The sequence below is a fragment of the Gallus gallus genome, chromosome 18 (genome assembly GCF_016699485.2).
Source record: "Gallus gallus isolate bGalGal1 chromosome 18, bGalGal1.mat.broiler.GRCg7b, whole genome shotgun sequence".
Classification (NCBI taxonomy): Eukaryota; Metazoa; Chordata; class Aves; order Galliformes; family Phasianidae; genus Gallus; species Gallus gallus.
Genome location: NC_052549.1, coordinates 2,296,641 through 2,314,210, shown reverse-complemented (window position 1 = coordinate 2,314,210; position 17,570 = coordinate 2,296,641). Strand labels below are relative to the sequence as shown.

The following is a 17,570-nucleotide window of genomic DNA, read 5'->3' as shown; positions in this document are numbered from 1 at the left end:
GGGCTCGAAACAACCACTGCTGCCCGTGCAGTGACTGTGGGGACCCATCTGTTGAGTGCTGGGTGTCAGAGGTGCCTTAACACTCTTGCCCTCTATTCTTGCCCCATAGATCCTGGAGATCCCCGGACACCTTCTTGAGGCTGGAGGAGCACAGGACTGGGAATGGTTCTACAGAGCATCTCTGCACCCGTGTGAGATCCCCACTTAATTCCAGGTTTCTCCTAAACTGTGATGGAGACTTCAGGCCTCCCAGGGCATAGGAGTTCCCTGGAGCCCCTTTGATTACCCTGAGGACACCGGCTGGGCTGAGGATGCTGAAAGGATCCGAGGTGGTGGCCAGGAACCATCCACTTGCAAGCAGCTTTTGAAAGGCTCTGGAAGTCAAGGGAGGAATGGTAGCACCCTCAGACAAGGGGTAATGCCACAGGGAGCCTTCTCTGTGCAGGATTCCAACCCACAGGTGGCCAAGTGGAGGGGTTCCATCTGCCCACAAGCTGCAGCAGATGGTGCAGACAGGAGGTGACAACGACCGGAGCTGTGCTCTGCTGTGAGCAGTCTGGGTTGCCCACAGCCACACTGCTCTTTGGGCTGACCATCCAGCAATGTGGGGCTGGGTGACATAGAGGGGAGCGAGCACAGAGCTGAGACCAGTGTGGGGATGGGGAGTGGCGGTGTGCACAGAGCTGAGCCTGTCCCTGGCACAGGGCCCTGTTGTGTTTGGGGGCCAGCAGCCTGGGGTTTGACCCTGGGAACCCATTACAGGGAGGCCAGCAGGCAGCACTGTGCCACCTATCCCTGCCCTCTGACGCCTGATGCCGGCTCCACACCCACTCCCTGGCAGGGTTCAGGCTTTAAAACTCGAACGGGTTCCTCCGCATTCACAGCCCGGGTGCTGCCCTGTCCCCGCTCCTGCCTTTACGCAACGCGCTCGCATGAAACGCGCAGCCACCACCTCTCTGTTTTATAGGCACCCCAATCCCCGTCCTGGCCGGTGCTCAGCGCTGGGGACAGCAGTGGAGCGGATGGAGAGGACCCTTCCCTGGGGCCCTGCAGAAGGTAGGGGGGCTCTGGGGTGCGGGGTGAGGGATTCCTGTGGCTCTGTAGGGAGCAGTAAATCACTGAACCAGAGCAGGAGTCGGGTCCCTCTTCTTGTAAGGGATGGCTCCTCGTGTTGGTGCAGCCATCCCCAGTGCAGGGGATGGCTCCTGGGCTGCCATGCCCATGTGTCCAGCAGCAAGGAGGGAATGTAAAAGCTCTAGAAACAGCTGTGAGGACACCTGGGGTGCACTGATGGCATGCAAAAAGGGGTGCAGATTGGATTTGAAAACACAGCATGGTCTGGGGAACCTGCCTTCTTCATGGAACTCTGACTGCTGATCCACTCTTGGAACTGAGCATCCTCCCTTCTCCTTCTCCTTCTCCTTCTCCTTCTCCTTCTCCTTCTCCTTCTCCTTCTCCTTCTCCTTCTCCTTCTCCTTCTCCTTCTCCTTCTCCTTCTCCTTCTCCTTCTCCTTCTCCTTCTCCTTCTCCTTCTCCTTCTCCTTCTCCTTCTCCTTCTCCTTCTCCTTCTCTTCCTCCCTCTCCTTCTCTTTTTCCCTTCTCCCTTCCCTGAATGCTCCTTACCCTGAGCAGTGCTTCAGACCAAGCCCACACAAGGCTCTGAGTCCATAATATCCCCATTGTCCCTGCACTCCACTGTGCCCCAGGGCAGCACAGGGGACACACCAGGCGGTTGGGCAGTGCTGTGACTAACAGACACACACTGTGCTCCAGCAGTGACCTGGATATTGGGCTGGGACCGCACTAACCATTGCAACTGAGACCCTTATAACACCCCGTATCCCTGCTCACAGCTGGGAAGTGCCCGTGGTCTGCAGCACAGGGATGACTGAGACCTCACCCAGCAAGGAAGGGGCCCCGGCCGAGTGCCCCGTCTGCTACGAGAAGTTCCACCCCCTGGAACACACACACCGGCAGCTCAGCTGCGGGCACGCCTTCTGCCACGACTGCCTGGTGAAGTGCCTGCTCTCTGCCAAGCTGGATGGCCACATCCAGAACAGCATCATCTGCCCCGTCTGCCGCTACGTCACCTTCCTCAGCAAGAAGAAGGCGCTGTGGCTGTCCAACCCACGGACACTGGAGGTGCCCCTGTCACCGTCCTCCTTATCCCAGCTGACCAAACTGGAGAGCAGCAACGCCCTGGTGGTGCCCAGCCACTTCGTGGTGCCGGTGCAGAGCTTGGAGCGGTGCAGCCCCACGGGCGCACAGGGAGAGCTGGCACGTGGAGCCCACATCTTCATCATCAGCAGGCATGGGATGCCCCTGGTGGACACGGACTGCTCCTCCCTACGGAGAGAAAGCCAGGCAGAGACACGGAGCACCATGTCCTCCAGCTCGGCCCTGGGGCTGCAGTGCTGCCAGTCGCCCATCGCGCTGGCCGTGCTGCTCATCCTCACTGTGGCCCTGCTGGCGGCTGTGCTCCCTTGGCTGCTGCTGGTCAAGAAGGACTCACAGTGAGGGTAACAGTGACTGTAACGATGGAGGAATGGTGCTGATGCTGGGGCTGGCATCTTCCTGGAGATAGCCCAGGTGCAGCTCCAGGGGAAGTTTTCCCATCCGGCCAGGAATTTGGGATGTTCCTGAAGATCTCTGGGTGCTCACAAGCTGGAGGTGCTGCCTCATTTGGTTGAAATGTGGCTGCTTGAGTCCTGTTAGACGGTTCCTTCTGTGTTTTACTGGTGTGGTGGGGCCGGAAGGACTCAGCTCACAGCCCTGCCCTCCCTCAGCCCTGCTCTCAGGTCCCTCAGAGATATCCATGCTCCCACCGTGTCCCTCCTGCCCTGGGCACCCAGGGACAGGCAGCAGGCAGGGAGTGAAGGCATAGCTCTGGGCTGCATCGGGGGTGGCTCTGGGAATTCCATCCTGTCCTCACACCAGGGGGAGATGTGGGCATCTGAGGGGTGTACGTGAGATTTTGGTCCCACTGTGCCCACTCCAAAGGAATTCACAGTCACAGTGACTGTGGTGCTCAGGAATGCACCTTGAGGACGTTGAGATCCCTGACGCACGGACTGGGAGCAGGATGTCCCTTGCTGTCACTGGCAGGAGGGTGGCACGTAGCTCCTAAAGTGAGAATCCCACTTGCTGGGCATCAGGGGGCTGCAGCGCTTTGGGATCAGCCAGGACATTTCAAGAGGACAAATAAAAACTGCCCAGTGTTAGAAATGCTGTTCAACAGGAAGATCCCATGGCAGCCCTATGGCCCATCTCTGAGCAAATGCAGGGCATCACTCATCCAGCCCTGGGCCTGTTTCCATACCTGTGTACCGGGTGCGATGACACCGAGCCCTGCACTGGGAGACTGCTCAGGGAAAAGTGCCTGAGACACCGCACTGGAATGGAAATCCTATTTCATAAGAAATAATTACCTGACAATAATGCGTCCCTGCCTCCTCATTTAATAATTGCCCTTATTATTACTCTGGGTGTTGGGGAGGTACTGGAGGGTGCCAGGGAGCCAACCCCTGGCATATAGGGCTGCTGAGGGGCAGGCAGGGCTGGGGGAGCCCACTTTTGGCTGCTGCTGCTGGAGGCCAGGAGCCACTCGGCAAAGGACTTCAGCAGCAGCTCCAGGTTGAGAGGGGACATCTTGGGGGTGGCAGCAGGGAAGAGGAGACCAAGTCTGGAAGTCTGGGGGTGCCATCAGCAGGGAGAGGAAACGCCACAGACATTGGGTGGGGCCTGGGGGCATCACTGTGGGTTTGCCACAGGGTGGCACTGCTTGGCCGGAGCTGGCTGCCAGGGCTGGCACGGGGACAGAGCCAGAGCCAGGCTTGGGAAGTGGCACCCTGGGTCCCCAAGAGGGAGACTTACACCACCCCCCCACCCCCCCCCCCTCAGGAAATCTGGCTGTTAGCAGCTGCCAACAAGGCAGGGTCTGCACCCCCTGCTGCAGGGCCAGCTGACGTTCCTGTCCCCACATCCTCACCAGAGCCACCCACCTCCGCTGGGGTCTGTGTGCATCTGGGATAGATATTCCCATCCCTTCCTGTGCTGATGGAGAAGCTGCCAGCATCCTATTTTCTTGTTATTAATGTCATTAAGGAGCCAGTCCTTCCTGTGCCCTCCCCTGCTGCTGATCCCTGCGGAGGAGGTTTGCAGCTCCAGCAAAGCCAAGCCCCCATGTGCTGTGCAGCCTCCCCCAGCAGGAACAGAGCCAGGGGCATCGCAGGGTGCCGAGGCCACTTGCAGCTCAGTGCTGAGTGCCTCAGTGCTTTGGTTCATCGTGGTGACCAAAACACCTCAGGGGAAGGCCTGCAGCTCAGAGACGTGCATTGGATGGTTGTGTTCTCTGCGGATGTCCCGCATCACCTGTGGTGGGGACACACACGCAGCCCTGTTTGGTCCTCATCATGTTCTTCTGATGTCACCACGGGTCTGTGGACACAGTCAGTCACTCATGGCCACAATCTCTGGACAACATCCCACAGAGTTACTGTCAGCTGCAAGCTCCTGGCACGCAGCCGAGCTTGCAGTCCATGCTGGGACTCCTGGAGATTCCCTGGGTGCCCTGGCTCCATCACAAACCCTTCCCCTTTTCTTTTTCCATCACAGGGAAAGGTCAGGATGTCCCATCCCTTATCTCCTGGTGACAATGGACATCTGTCCCCCTGCCACAGGGATGAGCCCAGAGCATGGGCTTTTTTTCACAAGCAACCACAAGCTGCCCAAGGCAGGAGCCCATTAGGGCAATTACTTTCTGAGTGTGTTGAGGATGGGGCTAATGGCTTTCCCGAAGATAAGGATGGTCAGCTAATGGCCTTAGGGTAGCAAAAGGGCCAAAGACATCCTCCAGGCAACTCTGGAGGTGGAGATACATCCTTGGTGGGCAGGGGCTCTGCAGAACTGTGAGATGAGAATGAAGGACTTAAACGATGGGGCAAGATGCTGGCAGCACTGATGGTGGGCTGGGACTGCTCTGCAAACATATGGCAAGAAAAAGGTCCCATTTGGGCTGGGAGAAGGTAAAGAGTGGCCCTGACAGTGTGTTTTCATTTGCAAGTATGTTTGTGTGCCCTGAAGTCCAGCAGGCTGCTGCCTGGGTGCAGTGTTTGACCTATTGGTGCATGGCTTTCTATGCATGCTTTCATGCCCATATGTTTTATTTCCAGCAGCTGCCAATGCATGTGTGTGCCTCAGCTAGAAGCTTCCAAAGAGATGTTTGAACTAAATTGAGTGACTCACCAGACTTGGGGCTGGGGCAGTCATCCCCAGTGAGGGAGCTGGAGTACTGTGCATGCACAAAGAGTCTGCCTGTGGGATGCTTCTAAAGCAAATGAAAGACCCCACAGCAATTGGGTCCAGCAGGCTGCATGACCCTGATGCAGCACCCAGCCTTCATGCTGCAGCCACTTCCAGGCATTGGTACTGCCCAGGCAGGCAGCTCAGGGGCCTGTGCTGAGTGCCAGCTGCCGAGATAAGAGCAGGGATGTCTCTGCCAGCTCAGTGATTTTATAAAGGCCTGGAAAAAGCTCCAATCACCTGCTGCAGGTCTGAGGAGCCTGCTGAGGGAGGACTCAGGTACAGTGGCTGTTTGTCCATGCAGGTGCTTCTGAAGATGTTTCTGAGGGTGCTCCTTCTCTCTGAAGAAAGTGGGGGTATAGATCCTATCCAACAGTGTGCCCTCTGCCCTCCTGTAAGAGAACCTTTCTGCACTTCTTTAACTGCTATAGGACCACCAGCACAGGCACCACGAGGTTTAGTGTTGTCTTTGGAGGAGGAGCCAAAACCACCCCAGGTTTGATCCTCTTCTCCCAAGTAGGTATGAGTATTCAGTGGGCAGAGAACAGTTGGGTGGTGAGTGCATGGGGATGGATGGGCATTAAATGGATGGATGGAGCTTCAGCATGAGAACAGGGCACCAGATGGAGTTGTGAGGATAAAAGGCTGTGGGGGATGAATGGGCATATGGACAGGTGTTTGCATTTCTCCCTGTTGGATGGACAATAGAGAAACTGGGCACAGGAATGATACACAGGACCCTGTAAGTTCACCTAAGCCTTGCCATGACACTGTGGTCCTTGTGAACCCCCTCTGTAGTTAGATGGCACCTTGAGCTGTGCACACAGCAGGGCTGTGTTTCCAGTCCTGCCCAGCTGTGTGGGATGTCCATGTGGAAAGGAGTGGGTGAATATCCCAGGAAGCCCTGTCCAGCACTGTAAAGGGACAACCAGAACAGCCAGCAGGCTGGCAGGCACTCCTGATGCATTTAAGATGTTCTCCTGCACAGTGTCCAACCACTGACTTTGCTACTCCTGACTCATCTTCCACTGATGACTCCATCCATCACCCATGGCACGATGACTTTGCAGGTGAAGATGTTGTGCAGGCCATCAGCACAGCACAATGCTGGCTGGTCTACAGGGGTGCTGTTGGTCCCAGTGCCCCTCCATGCCAAATTCTTCCCCTTCTCTGTTTAGAATTCCTGGCTTGGCAACCTCCCATCAGTGTGTGATTTCCCAGGCTGGAGAACACAGTTGCCCTTCCCACATTAGCATTACCTTTGCCTGGTGGCAGCAGGTCTATGAACTCTGGGTAATGGCTGCATAATGCATCATTAGCGGGAGAAGGTGGCACTTTTATGGCTCGGAGATGGGAGAGGTGGGAATTGTGCAGGGCCCAGGAGTGCTTACTGGCCAGACATGCCAGCAGGCTCCATTAGGATCCAGCCTCTGAGAGCCCCAGCTCCATCAGCTGAAATCTCAGCATGAATAATTAAAAGGAAGGCTGCTCTGAGCTCCCTCCCCTCCCTGCACCCAGCACACGAAGGATGGATTGGAGCTGGCCTGGGTTGTCCAATTGGTGTGGGATGTAGGCATGGTGACGGTGACCCAGCTGGATGTCCCCATGCCTGGGTCTCTTCAGCCAAGATCTTTCTGGCTCCATCTCTGGCAAATGGCATCCGCTTTTTCACGCTGTCCACCTGTGGTGGCACATGGGGCACAGCCCCAGGCAGAACTCCCCTTCTGGAGCCTTGCACAAGAGTGGGGTTTTCCAGAGCTGGACTGGGTCTGGGGGTTGGCAGTGCATGACGGGCTCAGCCGATGTCCCACTGATACCTGAATGCCCACAGTGGGACCAGATGCCCCTTCCCTGGTCTGGTCGCTTCTCCCGTGAAGGTCACACACAGCTATTTTTTCATCAAAAAACTTAACAACCCTCTACAAAAAGAACCAAAAACCTTGAACAGCTTCAGAAACTCCGCACTGCTTCTTTCCAGCAACTGCTGACAGACACCTGAATGAGAATTTTCTAGCAAGACCTTCTCTTCAGCAGTGGTTCAGCAGGCTTTGTGTTAAATGATGTGCCATTCTGCAACAGTATGTGGAGCTGGAAAAGCCACTTTCCTTGTCCTGCGAGTGATTTCTCTGCCACTTTGTGCTGTCCATGGTCACTGTGCATGGGCAGATCTTGGCAAATGTGGGCAGGAGCCCTTGCAGGTCCTCTGGGCAGCTGGGCTGATAGCCACTCAGGAGTGTCTGAGTGTGTATGCATGAGGGGTTTGTTCAGAAAGCCACAAGCCTCAGGAAGCACAGGGATGTCAGCAACACACAAGGGCTGTTGTCACCTGGAGATGCTCTTTATCTACTTGTCCAGCCCCTGGGCAAGATCCGCTGGCTGCTGGTCACAGCCACTTCTCACTCCCATTGCTAATGATTGCGACGCTTTCCAGTGAGCACAATTAGCTACTGGCTAGCACTCTGGATCCACTTGAAACCCAGCCAGGGCTCAGGCAGGCATTAATGGAGCTCTGGTCTTTAGTGGAGGCTGGGAAGTGAAGCAGGGCTGGAGAGGTGGCAAGAGGATGGATGTCTTCCACCAACAGGACACTGCAAAACCACTGGAGTGAGGCTGCCACGAGGGCACTGGTGGAGTCTTAGGATTTGGGGAAGTGCTCTCATACCCATGGCCGGTGTGGTGCAGAAGCCTGTATTTCTGTGGCTTTCAGAAGTGCTAAACTTCGATCATCTTGACATCTGGTGATTGGAAATGCCTCCCAGGATCCCTGTAGACACTGCATGTCGGAGGAGAGCTCACGATCAGAGCCTAACCCTTAACATGGGTCAGAAATGTCAGCCTCGTAGTTAGGTGAGGTTGGTCAGGACCATTTCCTGTCCTTTGGAAGTTCTCCAAGGATGGAGATTCCCTCAGCTCCGCAATCCATTCTGGTCTATGACCACTCTCACTGTGATCTTCTTTTCTTTTTTTAAAAATGAAACTTCTATCCCACTGGATTTTTCCTCAGGACCCTTTGCCTCATCTTTTTGGTTGCACACATCCAGAAAGAGCTGGTCTCCATTTTCTCTCCATTAGCAAGTCCTGTTGCTTCCCCCAAACTAGGTTATTTCTGGCTGCCCTCTGCTTCCCAGAGAAAGCCAGGTCAGACACTAAAGACCTGAGCTTCCCCAATGGCTCTGCAGTTCAGCATCCCCATGACAGCCCAACCACAGCAGTGGTGTCCCCATGGCCAAGCTCCACAGCAAAGCCTTGATTCATCTCAGCACAGCAGAATACCAGCAGATAACAGCAACCCAAGGCAGCAGCGCTGGGTGGAGACAGCAAAACAAGCCTGCAATTGGCAGTGCAGTGAGTGTGCGATGGGATGGTGTGAGAATGGTGTCAGTGCTGCTAGGTGTGCAGAGCTGCTGCTTCCCACCCCATTCATCCACCCTGTCCATCCGTTGCTGGGCAGCTGTAGCAGTTAGGGTTGGTGAGGCTTAAATACCAGTCGAAGCCCAGCTCAGAGTGCTGCCAGTGCTGGGAGCAGCTGGAGACACCGCTGTGGCTCTGGCAGGGCCAGCTGCAGGACTTTGCAAGTCTTTGAGCAAGGCTGGCCCTGCCAGTGGGTGAAGTTCAAATTTAATCACGTTCCTGGCTATGAGCTGGCTTCTTGCTTGATCAGCCAGGGACGGATGTCTGGATTCAGGCTGGCGGGGTGCCCTGAGGAGGTCGGCTCCTGCCCAGGGCAGAAGGCAATCAGTGGGAGAGATGGTGCCATTGCTTCCAGTGTTACTGTCTGGGGGTTATGGCCCCCTATCTCCTGACAACCGAAATGTCCTGGCCACCGAATTCATGGGGATTTGTAGGAATCACTGAAGTCCTCTTAAGCTGAGTTCATTTGGATTAATGACCTGTGGAGTGCCCTCTCCCACCACTGAATGTGAATGCAGAAGGGCCAACAGTGGCTAATCTTTAGTTTTATTTAAAAAAAAAACAAAAACAAAAAACAAAAAGGAAGAGGTCCCCCCATGTTTCAGAGAAGGGTTAATGCTACTGCTGTTTGCCATTGGTGTCCTGCGCCTATGAATTATGCCACATGTTCTACCATGTCTTCCATCTGCCATTCTCCCATATGTAATAGCCACACGTGGACAGAGTTACCACAGCCATAAATCCCCCTTCACCCCACCATCCACCATCAGTAAACAAATGGCTTTGAAAGGGAGTGCAGCAACTTTAACAAAGGAAAAAGAACCAACACAACAAAATAAAACCACAAAGGTGAAACCAAAACAGTTCCTCCAGAACAGAGCAATGCACAACAGCCTCGCATGGACCTTGCAGCGTTTTGCAACCCCAGGGCACAGCTCGATGGGTCTGATGCCATCCCTTGGTGCAAGATTCCTTGTTCCACGTTCTGGGGCACTGGGAGGTGGTTCCAGATAGGTTTCAAATGTGAGTTATCTTGATGCTTTGAGGCTGTAGTGGCCAGGTGCATGCAGGGCCACCAATCTCCATGCTGCTTCCCAGCAGAGCATCCCCATCTCTACCCTCCGTCTGCAGGTCGTGTTCTCTGCATGCTGCCCTTGGACCTCTTGGCATGAAACGGCTGATGGGGGTGCACAGAGTGCACGCCGTGCCCAAAATACATCTCCATTGCTCATGGGGAAGTCATGGGAGGTCTTTCTGTAATGGTGGTGAATCAGTCCTGCATTGGGTCAGTACAGCTGCACGCAGCCTGTGTGGCAGGGCACAGCTCAACCAACAGCCAAGTCCTGACACCAGTGCCATCCTGACCACCAGCATCCAGAGAGAAGTGATGGCAGCGCCCACCTTCATCTCTGAGACAGGAGCTCCAGGATGGGAAATCACAATGGAGTGAAGCTGGATAAAGTTTTAAACGACTGGAAACTGATGCCTGCAATGGAAAGTGTGGAACAGCCTATCTGGTAGGTATTAGATGTGGTTCCACCCCACAGATGTCTTTATGGTAAGCTGAACACTGTGTTGGGAATGCGGGAGGAGGAAGACGTGGATCTCTTCACCCCCTTCCACCTGAGATTTGTACTTGGAGTTAGCAGGGAGGCTTGTTTCTGCACTGAGCCTCCAGTTTGGCAGCTGAAACACTGCATCTTTTCCTATCTGTCCTCAGCTTCAGTAGTTCTTTGAACAGACCTTCTGAGTACATCAGTAAGTGCCATTAGAAAGTGCCTGAGACCTTGGTGAGATCAGGTAAAATGTACCTAAGACCTCCATACAGCCACCAGCTGGCTTCTGTTAGGAAATCCCCTGTCCTGCCATATTTTGTTGTCTCCCTCTCCCATTGAGTGCATCAAAGTACAGGTGAGGTCCCCAGGCTGCATGTCCTGCTGGTGCCACATGCTGTGAGCCCTGCTCAGCCTCTTCACACCCTCAGTGGGGCTGGGAGAATTGGTCCGTGCTGCCGCCTGGATCCTGCAAGTGCTCACCAGGACACTTTGCAGCGGTTCTGCTGCTGCCAGGCAGCTCCTGCTGGGCTCTCTGAGATCATGGCAGTGGGTAGGAGGGTGCTCAGAGGGGACACGAAGGCACCATTCAAAGGGTGTCTGCAGTACTCGTGCCCAGGGCAGGCTCAGCAGGTCAGTACAGTGCATCTCGCTCTGTGTCTTTGGTGGCAGGTTTGCAATAGAAGACCTTTTGTTGAAGAGTGGCATAATGGAGTCCTTGTTTGCTGCTGTTCCTCTCCATCTGCTTGCTCCCTACATTCACAGTCCGGTCCTCTTCAGTCCCTTACAAACAGACAATGAAAAGAGATGTGAATACCTTAACAAATCCTGCTGATGTCTAAGAGACTTGAAATCTCCTCAGCAAGGACATATAAAATCAAAACTCTGGGACTCAAGGGGCCATTGATCCACAGATCAGACACAGAAGCACCAGCAGAGGTGACAAAGAGGATGTGCCCAGGCTCACAAGCACAGCCACTCCACCTTGAGCTGGGCACTGCGAGGCTCAGGATCAGCCCAGGCAGAGGGACAAGTAGAGCTGCTAATATTTGGTCACAGGAGGACTTATTGAAAATCTAGCCACACCACCAAAACCTTGACGTGGTTGGGGCTGATGTATCCCCCCAGTGCCAGCAAGGTGCAGAGAAGGGAACTGAAGGCTGTGATACAGGCAGCCAAGGCTACTGAGAGTATGCACGAGCCATGGAGGATGACACCTGGGATGCACTTCTGCAGCATTTTGGAGTTAAAGCATCAGGCAAAGAGAGCTCCAGTGCGTCCTTTGTGGCAAGGAGCAGCCCACATCAGGAGAAGGGACAGGCGGTGACAGGGACCTTGCACCCATTCCCCATTGGGTGTTGTCCTCAAGACGTGCCCAGGCGCACACCCAACAAGGGACAGACATTGAGTGGTGACAAAGCCCTTGGCCAGGCTTTGTGGGCTGGATTGAACAGGCTGAGCACCAGCAATTAAAAATCCCAGAGCAAATAAAGGAGGGTGTTGTTAGCTGCTGCCCTTCCTCGTGTATTGCTGCAGTATCCAACTAATGCTTTTTACAGGCTCTTATCTGGAGGCGCATCAAGGAAATTCTTGAAGGAGGTAGTCTGAAGGGCAGAGGGGTGGAAAAGCACCCGGAAACCTGATGGTGGGGGGAAAGCTGGAGGGCTGAAAGCAAGGCACCCCATCAGGTGCACTGTGGCACAAGGCTGTGTCTGGCAGTCACCACCCTCAGGATGAGGAATGCCAGAAAGTTAGTAAATAAAGGGAATATTTTCCTGGCTAATTGTGAAAGGCTTTATCAAAAGTCGCACAAGGAAGTACGTCCTGAATGGCTGATGGTTGGAGATCCCATCAGTGGCAAACCTCCTCCTGCGCTACATGCCTCGGGCAGGTGAGATGGCATTGCTGAGGAGAGGTGAGCCCAGTCCCAGCCTTGGCACTCCAGCACGTGCCCATAGGGATAGCACTCTCACCTCTGCCTCTCCTTATCTCCTGTGTTGTTATAAAACCATTAGGTCCTTGGGGCGAGGGTTGTCTTTGGGGCATCCTGCTTTCATCATCATTCTTTGGTTGCATGGCACACAGCTCTGAGCTGCCACTAATTAACTGAAGCAAATGGGCTCCAGCTGCCATGCCAGCAAGCTGATGGGCAGGAACACCCCCTTGGGACAGAAGGAATCCCAGAACCACAGCGTGGTTTGGTTGGAAGGGACCTTACAGCCAACCCAGCCCCATCCCCTGCCGTGGACTGGTTGCCCCTCACCAGATCAGGTTGCCCAGGGCTCACCCATGGCCTTCGGCACCTCCAAGGCACCACCCAATCCCTGTCCCTGCTGAGCCATGCCAAGCCACCAGGCACAGCCTAGACCAGCCTGAGATTAAGGGAAAGTAATCTCAAAGCTGGTGTTCCAACGTGGCACTTTGGACCCAGTTTCTGTGTGCTCAGCATTTGTTACTGGGCTGTGCGTTGTTCCTGGTGACACAGCCTTTATTTGGCTTTCTGCAGTTCCCTGTTGATTTGCTGAAAATATGCCCCCCACTGGAAAATCCTCCCCAGCCTGGGCAGCCCCGGAACTGTGACACGTGCAAAGAGCTGAGCTCAGCTTGGAGGACATCAGGCTTTGCTCCTTGCATCCCCGTTTGCTGCAGCCACGCTGTTCACACCGGAGGTCTTAGTGCTAAGCGACCGCCCAGCTCTGAGTTGTTCCTACTGGCACTCTATTTACCCAGGCTGCAGTTATCATTACCTTTCTCTCTGCCACCAGGAGCTTTTGCATGGCAGCAGGGGCTGTCCCCAGTTCTCAGCATTGTCTGATGGGAAAATCAGAGTAGGTGCAAACCCTACTTCCAATTTCCACCCAAACCCCCTCCGCGGCCTCACTTGCCCAGGCTCATCTCATCCAACCCACATCCTTGTCCATCATTAATCCACCCCACAGAATTTGTAAATCTGATGTTCCTCCTGCAGCACGGCTATCTCCAGCAGGTCCAGGTCCCCAACACCAGAAAGAATCCCTGTGTGTGACGCCCGCGGTACCTTTCCCTGGTGTCCATGTGGGCAGGCGATGCTCGGGGAACCGCAGTCTTTGTGGATGCTCTTCACCAATGGAACGATGCTTTGCAGCTTCCCAGCTGGTGAAGTGAGATTGCTCCTCCAAGCGTAAGCTCCCATTTCAGTGCTGAAGGTCAATTAAAACCCAGCTCCCTGTAGGGGACCTCGATGTTGAACGTGTACCAGAAGATCCAGAAGAGAATACTGAAGGCGAGCAGCAGCGCTCCCAAGTAAACGAAGAAGTCCCAGTAGCTGAGAGGAGCGAACAGCCCCAGGAGGAGCAGGACCAGCCCCAGCACGTCGCACAGCAGGGCCAGCAGCAGCACCACGCCGCAGCGCCCAACCAACCCATGCAGGGCCATGCTGCAGCCCCAGCGCCAGCATCCCTCCCCGCCGCCGTGGCAGGAGGAAGTACAAATGTCACAACACACCTTGCAGAACAATCGGGAGGCAGCACGACACCGCTTTAACCATTTCATGGCCCCACCATCGCTGCCTCTGCTTCTTCCACAGCAGGACACGGGGCTTCCCTCTCTTTATTGGGAAACTGAGACACGGGGCTTTTTCCGCAGTGTCAAAATGCACCTCCCTTGCAACCCCTCCCAAAAGCAGGTCTTGCTGGAAAGCCAGAAATCACACAGCCCGTGCCATCGCCCATCCTCAGAATGGGAACTGTCAGGTCAGCGGTGAATCACTGCAGAAGGTGAGACTTCCCAGAGATTGTCTGTGAGCAGCTTGGTGGGATGCCGGGCTGATGCTTTCTGCTCCCCAGTTGCCGTGTGATGCTGGGGACATCCTTCCTCTCCAGTCAGCACATGATGCCAAACAGAGCAATCTGGGAGCCCTTGGCCAGGGATGGCCTCTGTGGGCTGACAGCTGACATACCTGATGTGGTATCTGCATGCTGAGCTGCACCACCTTGGGTCCAGTGCAAGGCTGGCACTGGGGACAGGGCGATGGCTGGAGTTGGGCACCATGTTTGCTGCACGGGTGCTAAAAGCCACTGGGCTCCTGCCTGCCACCCCTACGTGCATCACAGAGCAGGTTCCCATCAGCCTCTCCTCCCTTACCCAGGCTGCGTGTAGGTACTGTAGGCAGCACCGTGCTAATGGCAGTGTGAGCAGCTCCATCCCAAAAACACAGCTCTGCAGGCAGAGAATTTTTTCCTCCCCGCATCTCAGAACAATTAAGGCTTTTGAATATGTAAATGGATAACTGATCTCTTCTTCATGCGTTCTGCTCTTCCAAGGCCCCGGGGAGGAGCTGCTCTTCAGCATCCCAGGACCCATCAGCAGTGGGCTGGGGCACAGCAGCTTGCAGGATCTGACCACCCCCTGTCAGGAATCCTTGCTCTGTGGTCTTCTTTCAACGGACTATAGTGACAATGGAGACGGATGGAGGAGGTTTGTGGCATTTACTGAGACTGAGCCCTGTTACTTTCTGAAGATTGGGATTTTTGCCTCATTTTCCTTTCCCATAGACACATCCAGCTCCCATTTCGTTTGCCTATTTACCTATCTATTCATTTATTTTTCTTCCAAGGTCTTTTTCTTCCGTTCCCTGGATTTCAGAGAGCCTTTCCATATTGCATTAAGTAGTTTTCATCATCTTCAGGAAACCCCTCTTAATGCACCAAGACTTCTCTGCCCCTTCTAGCCCAACTTTCTCCAGCCTTCGATGCCCACAGACATCAGCCACGTGGGACACTGTGCATCGCATCCTGCAAAGCAAACAGCTCGGGTGAAGGTGGGACTGATGTAAGGAGCTGGACACAGTTCTGGCCTGCCCAGCCCCACGCTGTGAAAGGCTGTGCCACCTCGATCCCATCAGGCCAGACAGAGAGTTCTTTCGGGCTGCATTTCTTCCTTAGGACATGGAAGTGAGAGTAAGAAACCAAGCTGGCAGTGGCAGCTCCCTGTTTCCCCCCAGGTTTGATGTTGCATGGCGCTTTGGGGGATGCCAGAAGCCCGGCTGGCATTTGCCCTGTGGGAAATGTTCTCATCTGGGTGCAGCTCCGTGGTGCTGAGCCATACCAAGCACTGCGTGAGAGCAGCGATCTGCCCTGATAGCACTCAGGGAAATGCAACACACAAAATAAAATCACTCTCCCAGGCTGGGAAGGGACCCAGAGGTTTCCTGAAGTTCATTCACCTCCAATGATCAGCTCAGAAAACTGCGCACAGCTGCATTTCATTCCCCAAGATATTGAAAAACCAATAAATAAAACCAAGCAGAGAGCGCTGCCTACCTCTTCTGCCTTTTTCTAGCCCACTTCTGCTGCAGCTGAAAGGATAATGTTAGCAGAGCACGCTCCCGGAGGTGGCCCTGGCCAGGTTTGCAGAAGCATACAGCAAGAACGAACCAGTTCTCCGAAGGGAGCAATGAGGGCACGTCCCTCAGCTACACATGAGCTGGGCACAGCTGGAACGTGAGCAGATGAATGGAAGCGCGCTGACAAAATCTTGGGCTAGCAGCTGTCAGTCAATATTTATTTAACTGCGGTGTTGGGAGGCAAATGCTTAAAACAGGGCATGGGGAGGCTGCTTTCCTCGGGGCAAAGCCCTGTGGTGGGTTCAGCAGGTGAGAGCTGGCTCAGACCTGAATCTGCACTGACTGCAGCTGCAGGGACGGTTTCCAGACCCAAACCCTCAGGTCTCACCCTGCTTCCCACTTTTACAGCCTTGGGGGGGGCTGAACGTGGTTTTTCTGCCTGCACCCAGCTGGGGCTTTCTGAGCTCTCTCCACCTCTGCAAACATTTGTCTTTCCCATACCTGTGCGCAGCTTTATGGCAAAGGAAATGAAAGCACTTTCTAATAAAGTGATTCCTTGCACTCAGGAGGCAGGCACTGGCTGGGCTGCAGCCAAACCTGGACAAAACCTCCAAGGACTTTGCCCAGCATCAGTGAGACTGGCTAATTCTTCATGGGAGGTGAGAGGAGAGGAGTAGAAGAGGGGAAAACCCTTCCAGGCTCCTTTCCATGGGCAGGGAGAGCGCAGACTGCTCCACGGGCCACAGAAGCATGCACCCACAGCCCTGGCTCACAATGACTGAGTCTCTCCATCACAGTTTCTTCAGGGAATAGTTTTCTATTGGCACTTCCCACCTGCTTGCAGGGCAGAGCTGCATGGTGTCCCCCACAGACCCTCTGGGGTCATCTGTGGGGCACTACTGCTGACGGGATGGGATGGGGTGAGGATGGAGGAGCTCAATTTCTGCACCTGCCTCCATGGAGCCCAGCAGTCCTGCACCCCCACAACACTGCCTGCCCTGGGGGAGCACGAAGCCCCGCCCACTCACAGCAGGCCACGCCCACAACCACAAGCCCCGCCCATTTCTCAGAGCCACGCCCCATTCAATAGACCCAACCCCCTTCTCCAGGCCACGCCCCCTGAAGAGGCCCCGCCCCTCCCGGCTCCCCTCCCCACGTGTCTGCCTGCAGCTCATGGTGATGCCCACGTGGTGGTTGCTGTTGTTCCGGCTGAGTGATGGAAAATCAAATAAAAAGAGGAAAAATCCCAACTGCTGCTGCTGCTGGGGGCACACATCTGTTGGGGCTGCACGGCCTCAAAACCCCTGCTGCACTCAGCCAATGTCCGGATTGATGGGCTCTGCCATGTGTGGGTGAAATTTGGTTTGTGCTCACGCTGCCAAGGACTGAAATAGGAAAGATTTGGGGTTTTTATGGGGGGGTTTTCTGGGAGATGGCAGCTCAGCCCAGCAGGATGCTGCCTGCCCTGTGGGGTGCCAAGAGGGGAGCGCCTTGGGGAGCATCCCCCCTGCTCTGGGCTCACAGCACTGGGGTCATCCAGAGACACTGGGGACCATTTCCCCTCCAAACTGTTCTGCAGATGGAGTGAATTTCAGAATGCGTTTCCTGCTCTTTTTATAGAGCACAGAAGCAGATCACATTGGATCTAGCTTTAATGAGAGTTGGGCAGGACTACTGCTGTTTCCTGACCCAGTATTTTCTTCTCAACATGTGTTTGGTTTCTTTGTTCTGATCCGAAGCATCCCAGCAGGATTCAAACGGGCTTCAGGAGGAGCAGAGAAGAGCACAGAGAGCAGTGAAACTGTGCTTTCTGCATGCATGGAAACGACCTGAAGGCATCAGCACCCTGTGTGCAGTCCTAGGGTGCCTCAGCCATGCGCTGCCCCAGCAGTGACAGGGGGAGGGGCCCTGGGGACGGCCATCCAACACAGTGCTTGATGTCCCCTTGTTTTTATCATCCCTTTAGGGATCTGCTGTCCTAA

The 17,570-nt window shown here is 54.7% G+C and overlaps 1 protein-coding gene and 1 long non-coding RNA gene across 2 annotated transcripts; one reads left to right on the top strand and one right to left on the bottom strand.

Annotated features, from left to right (window-relative positions):
- Positions 1 to 880: 880 nt before the first annotated feature.
- Positions 881 to 3,442, top strand: RNF222 (ring finger protein 222). Its single transcript, XM_004949956.5, has 2 exons — positions 881 to 1,056; positions 1,854 to 3,442. Exon 2 carries the CDS (start codon positions 1,885 to 1,887, stop codon positions 2,515 to 2,517), a length of 633 nt encoding a protein of 210 aa, XP_004950013.1. The 5' UTR covers positions 881 to 1,056; positions 1,854 to 1,884; the 3' UTR covers positions 2,518 to 3,442.
- A 5,680-nt stretch (positions 3,443 to 9,122) lies between these two features.
- Positions 9,123 to 15,726, bottom strand: LOC107054730. The gene is made up of 3 exons (XR_006931733.1): positions 15,566 to 15,726; positions 13,303 to 15,037; positions 9,123 to 11,048 (listed from the first exon to the last, which is right to left on the bottom strand). It is a non-coding gene; the product is annotated as an uncharacterized LOC107054730 (long non-coding RNA).
- Positions 15,727 to 17,570: the final 1,844 nt, after the last annotated feature.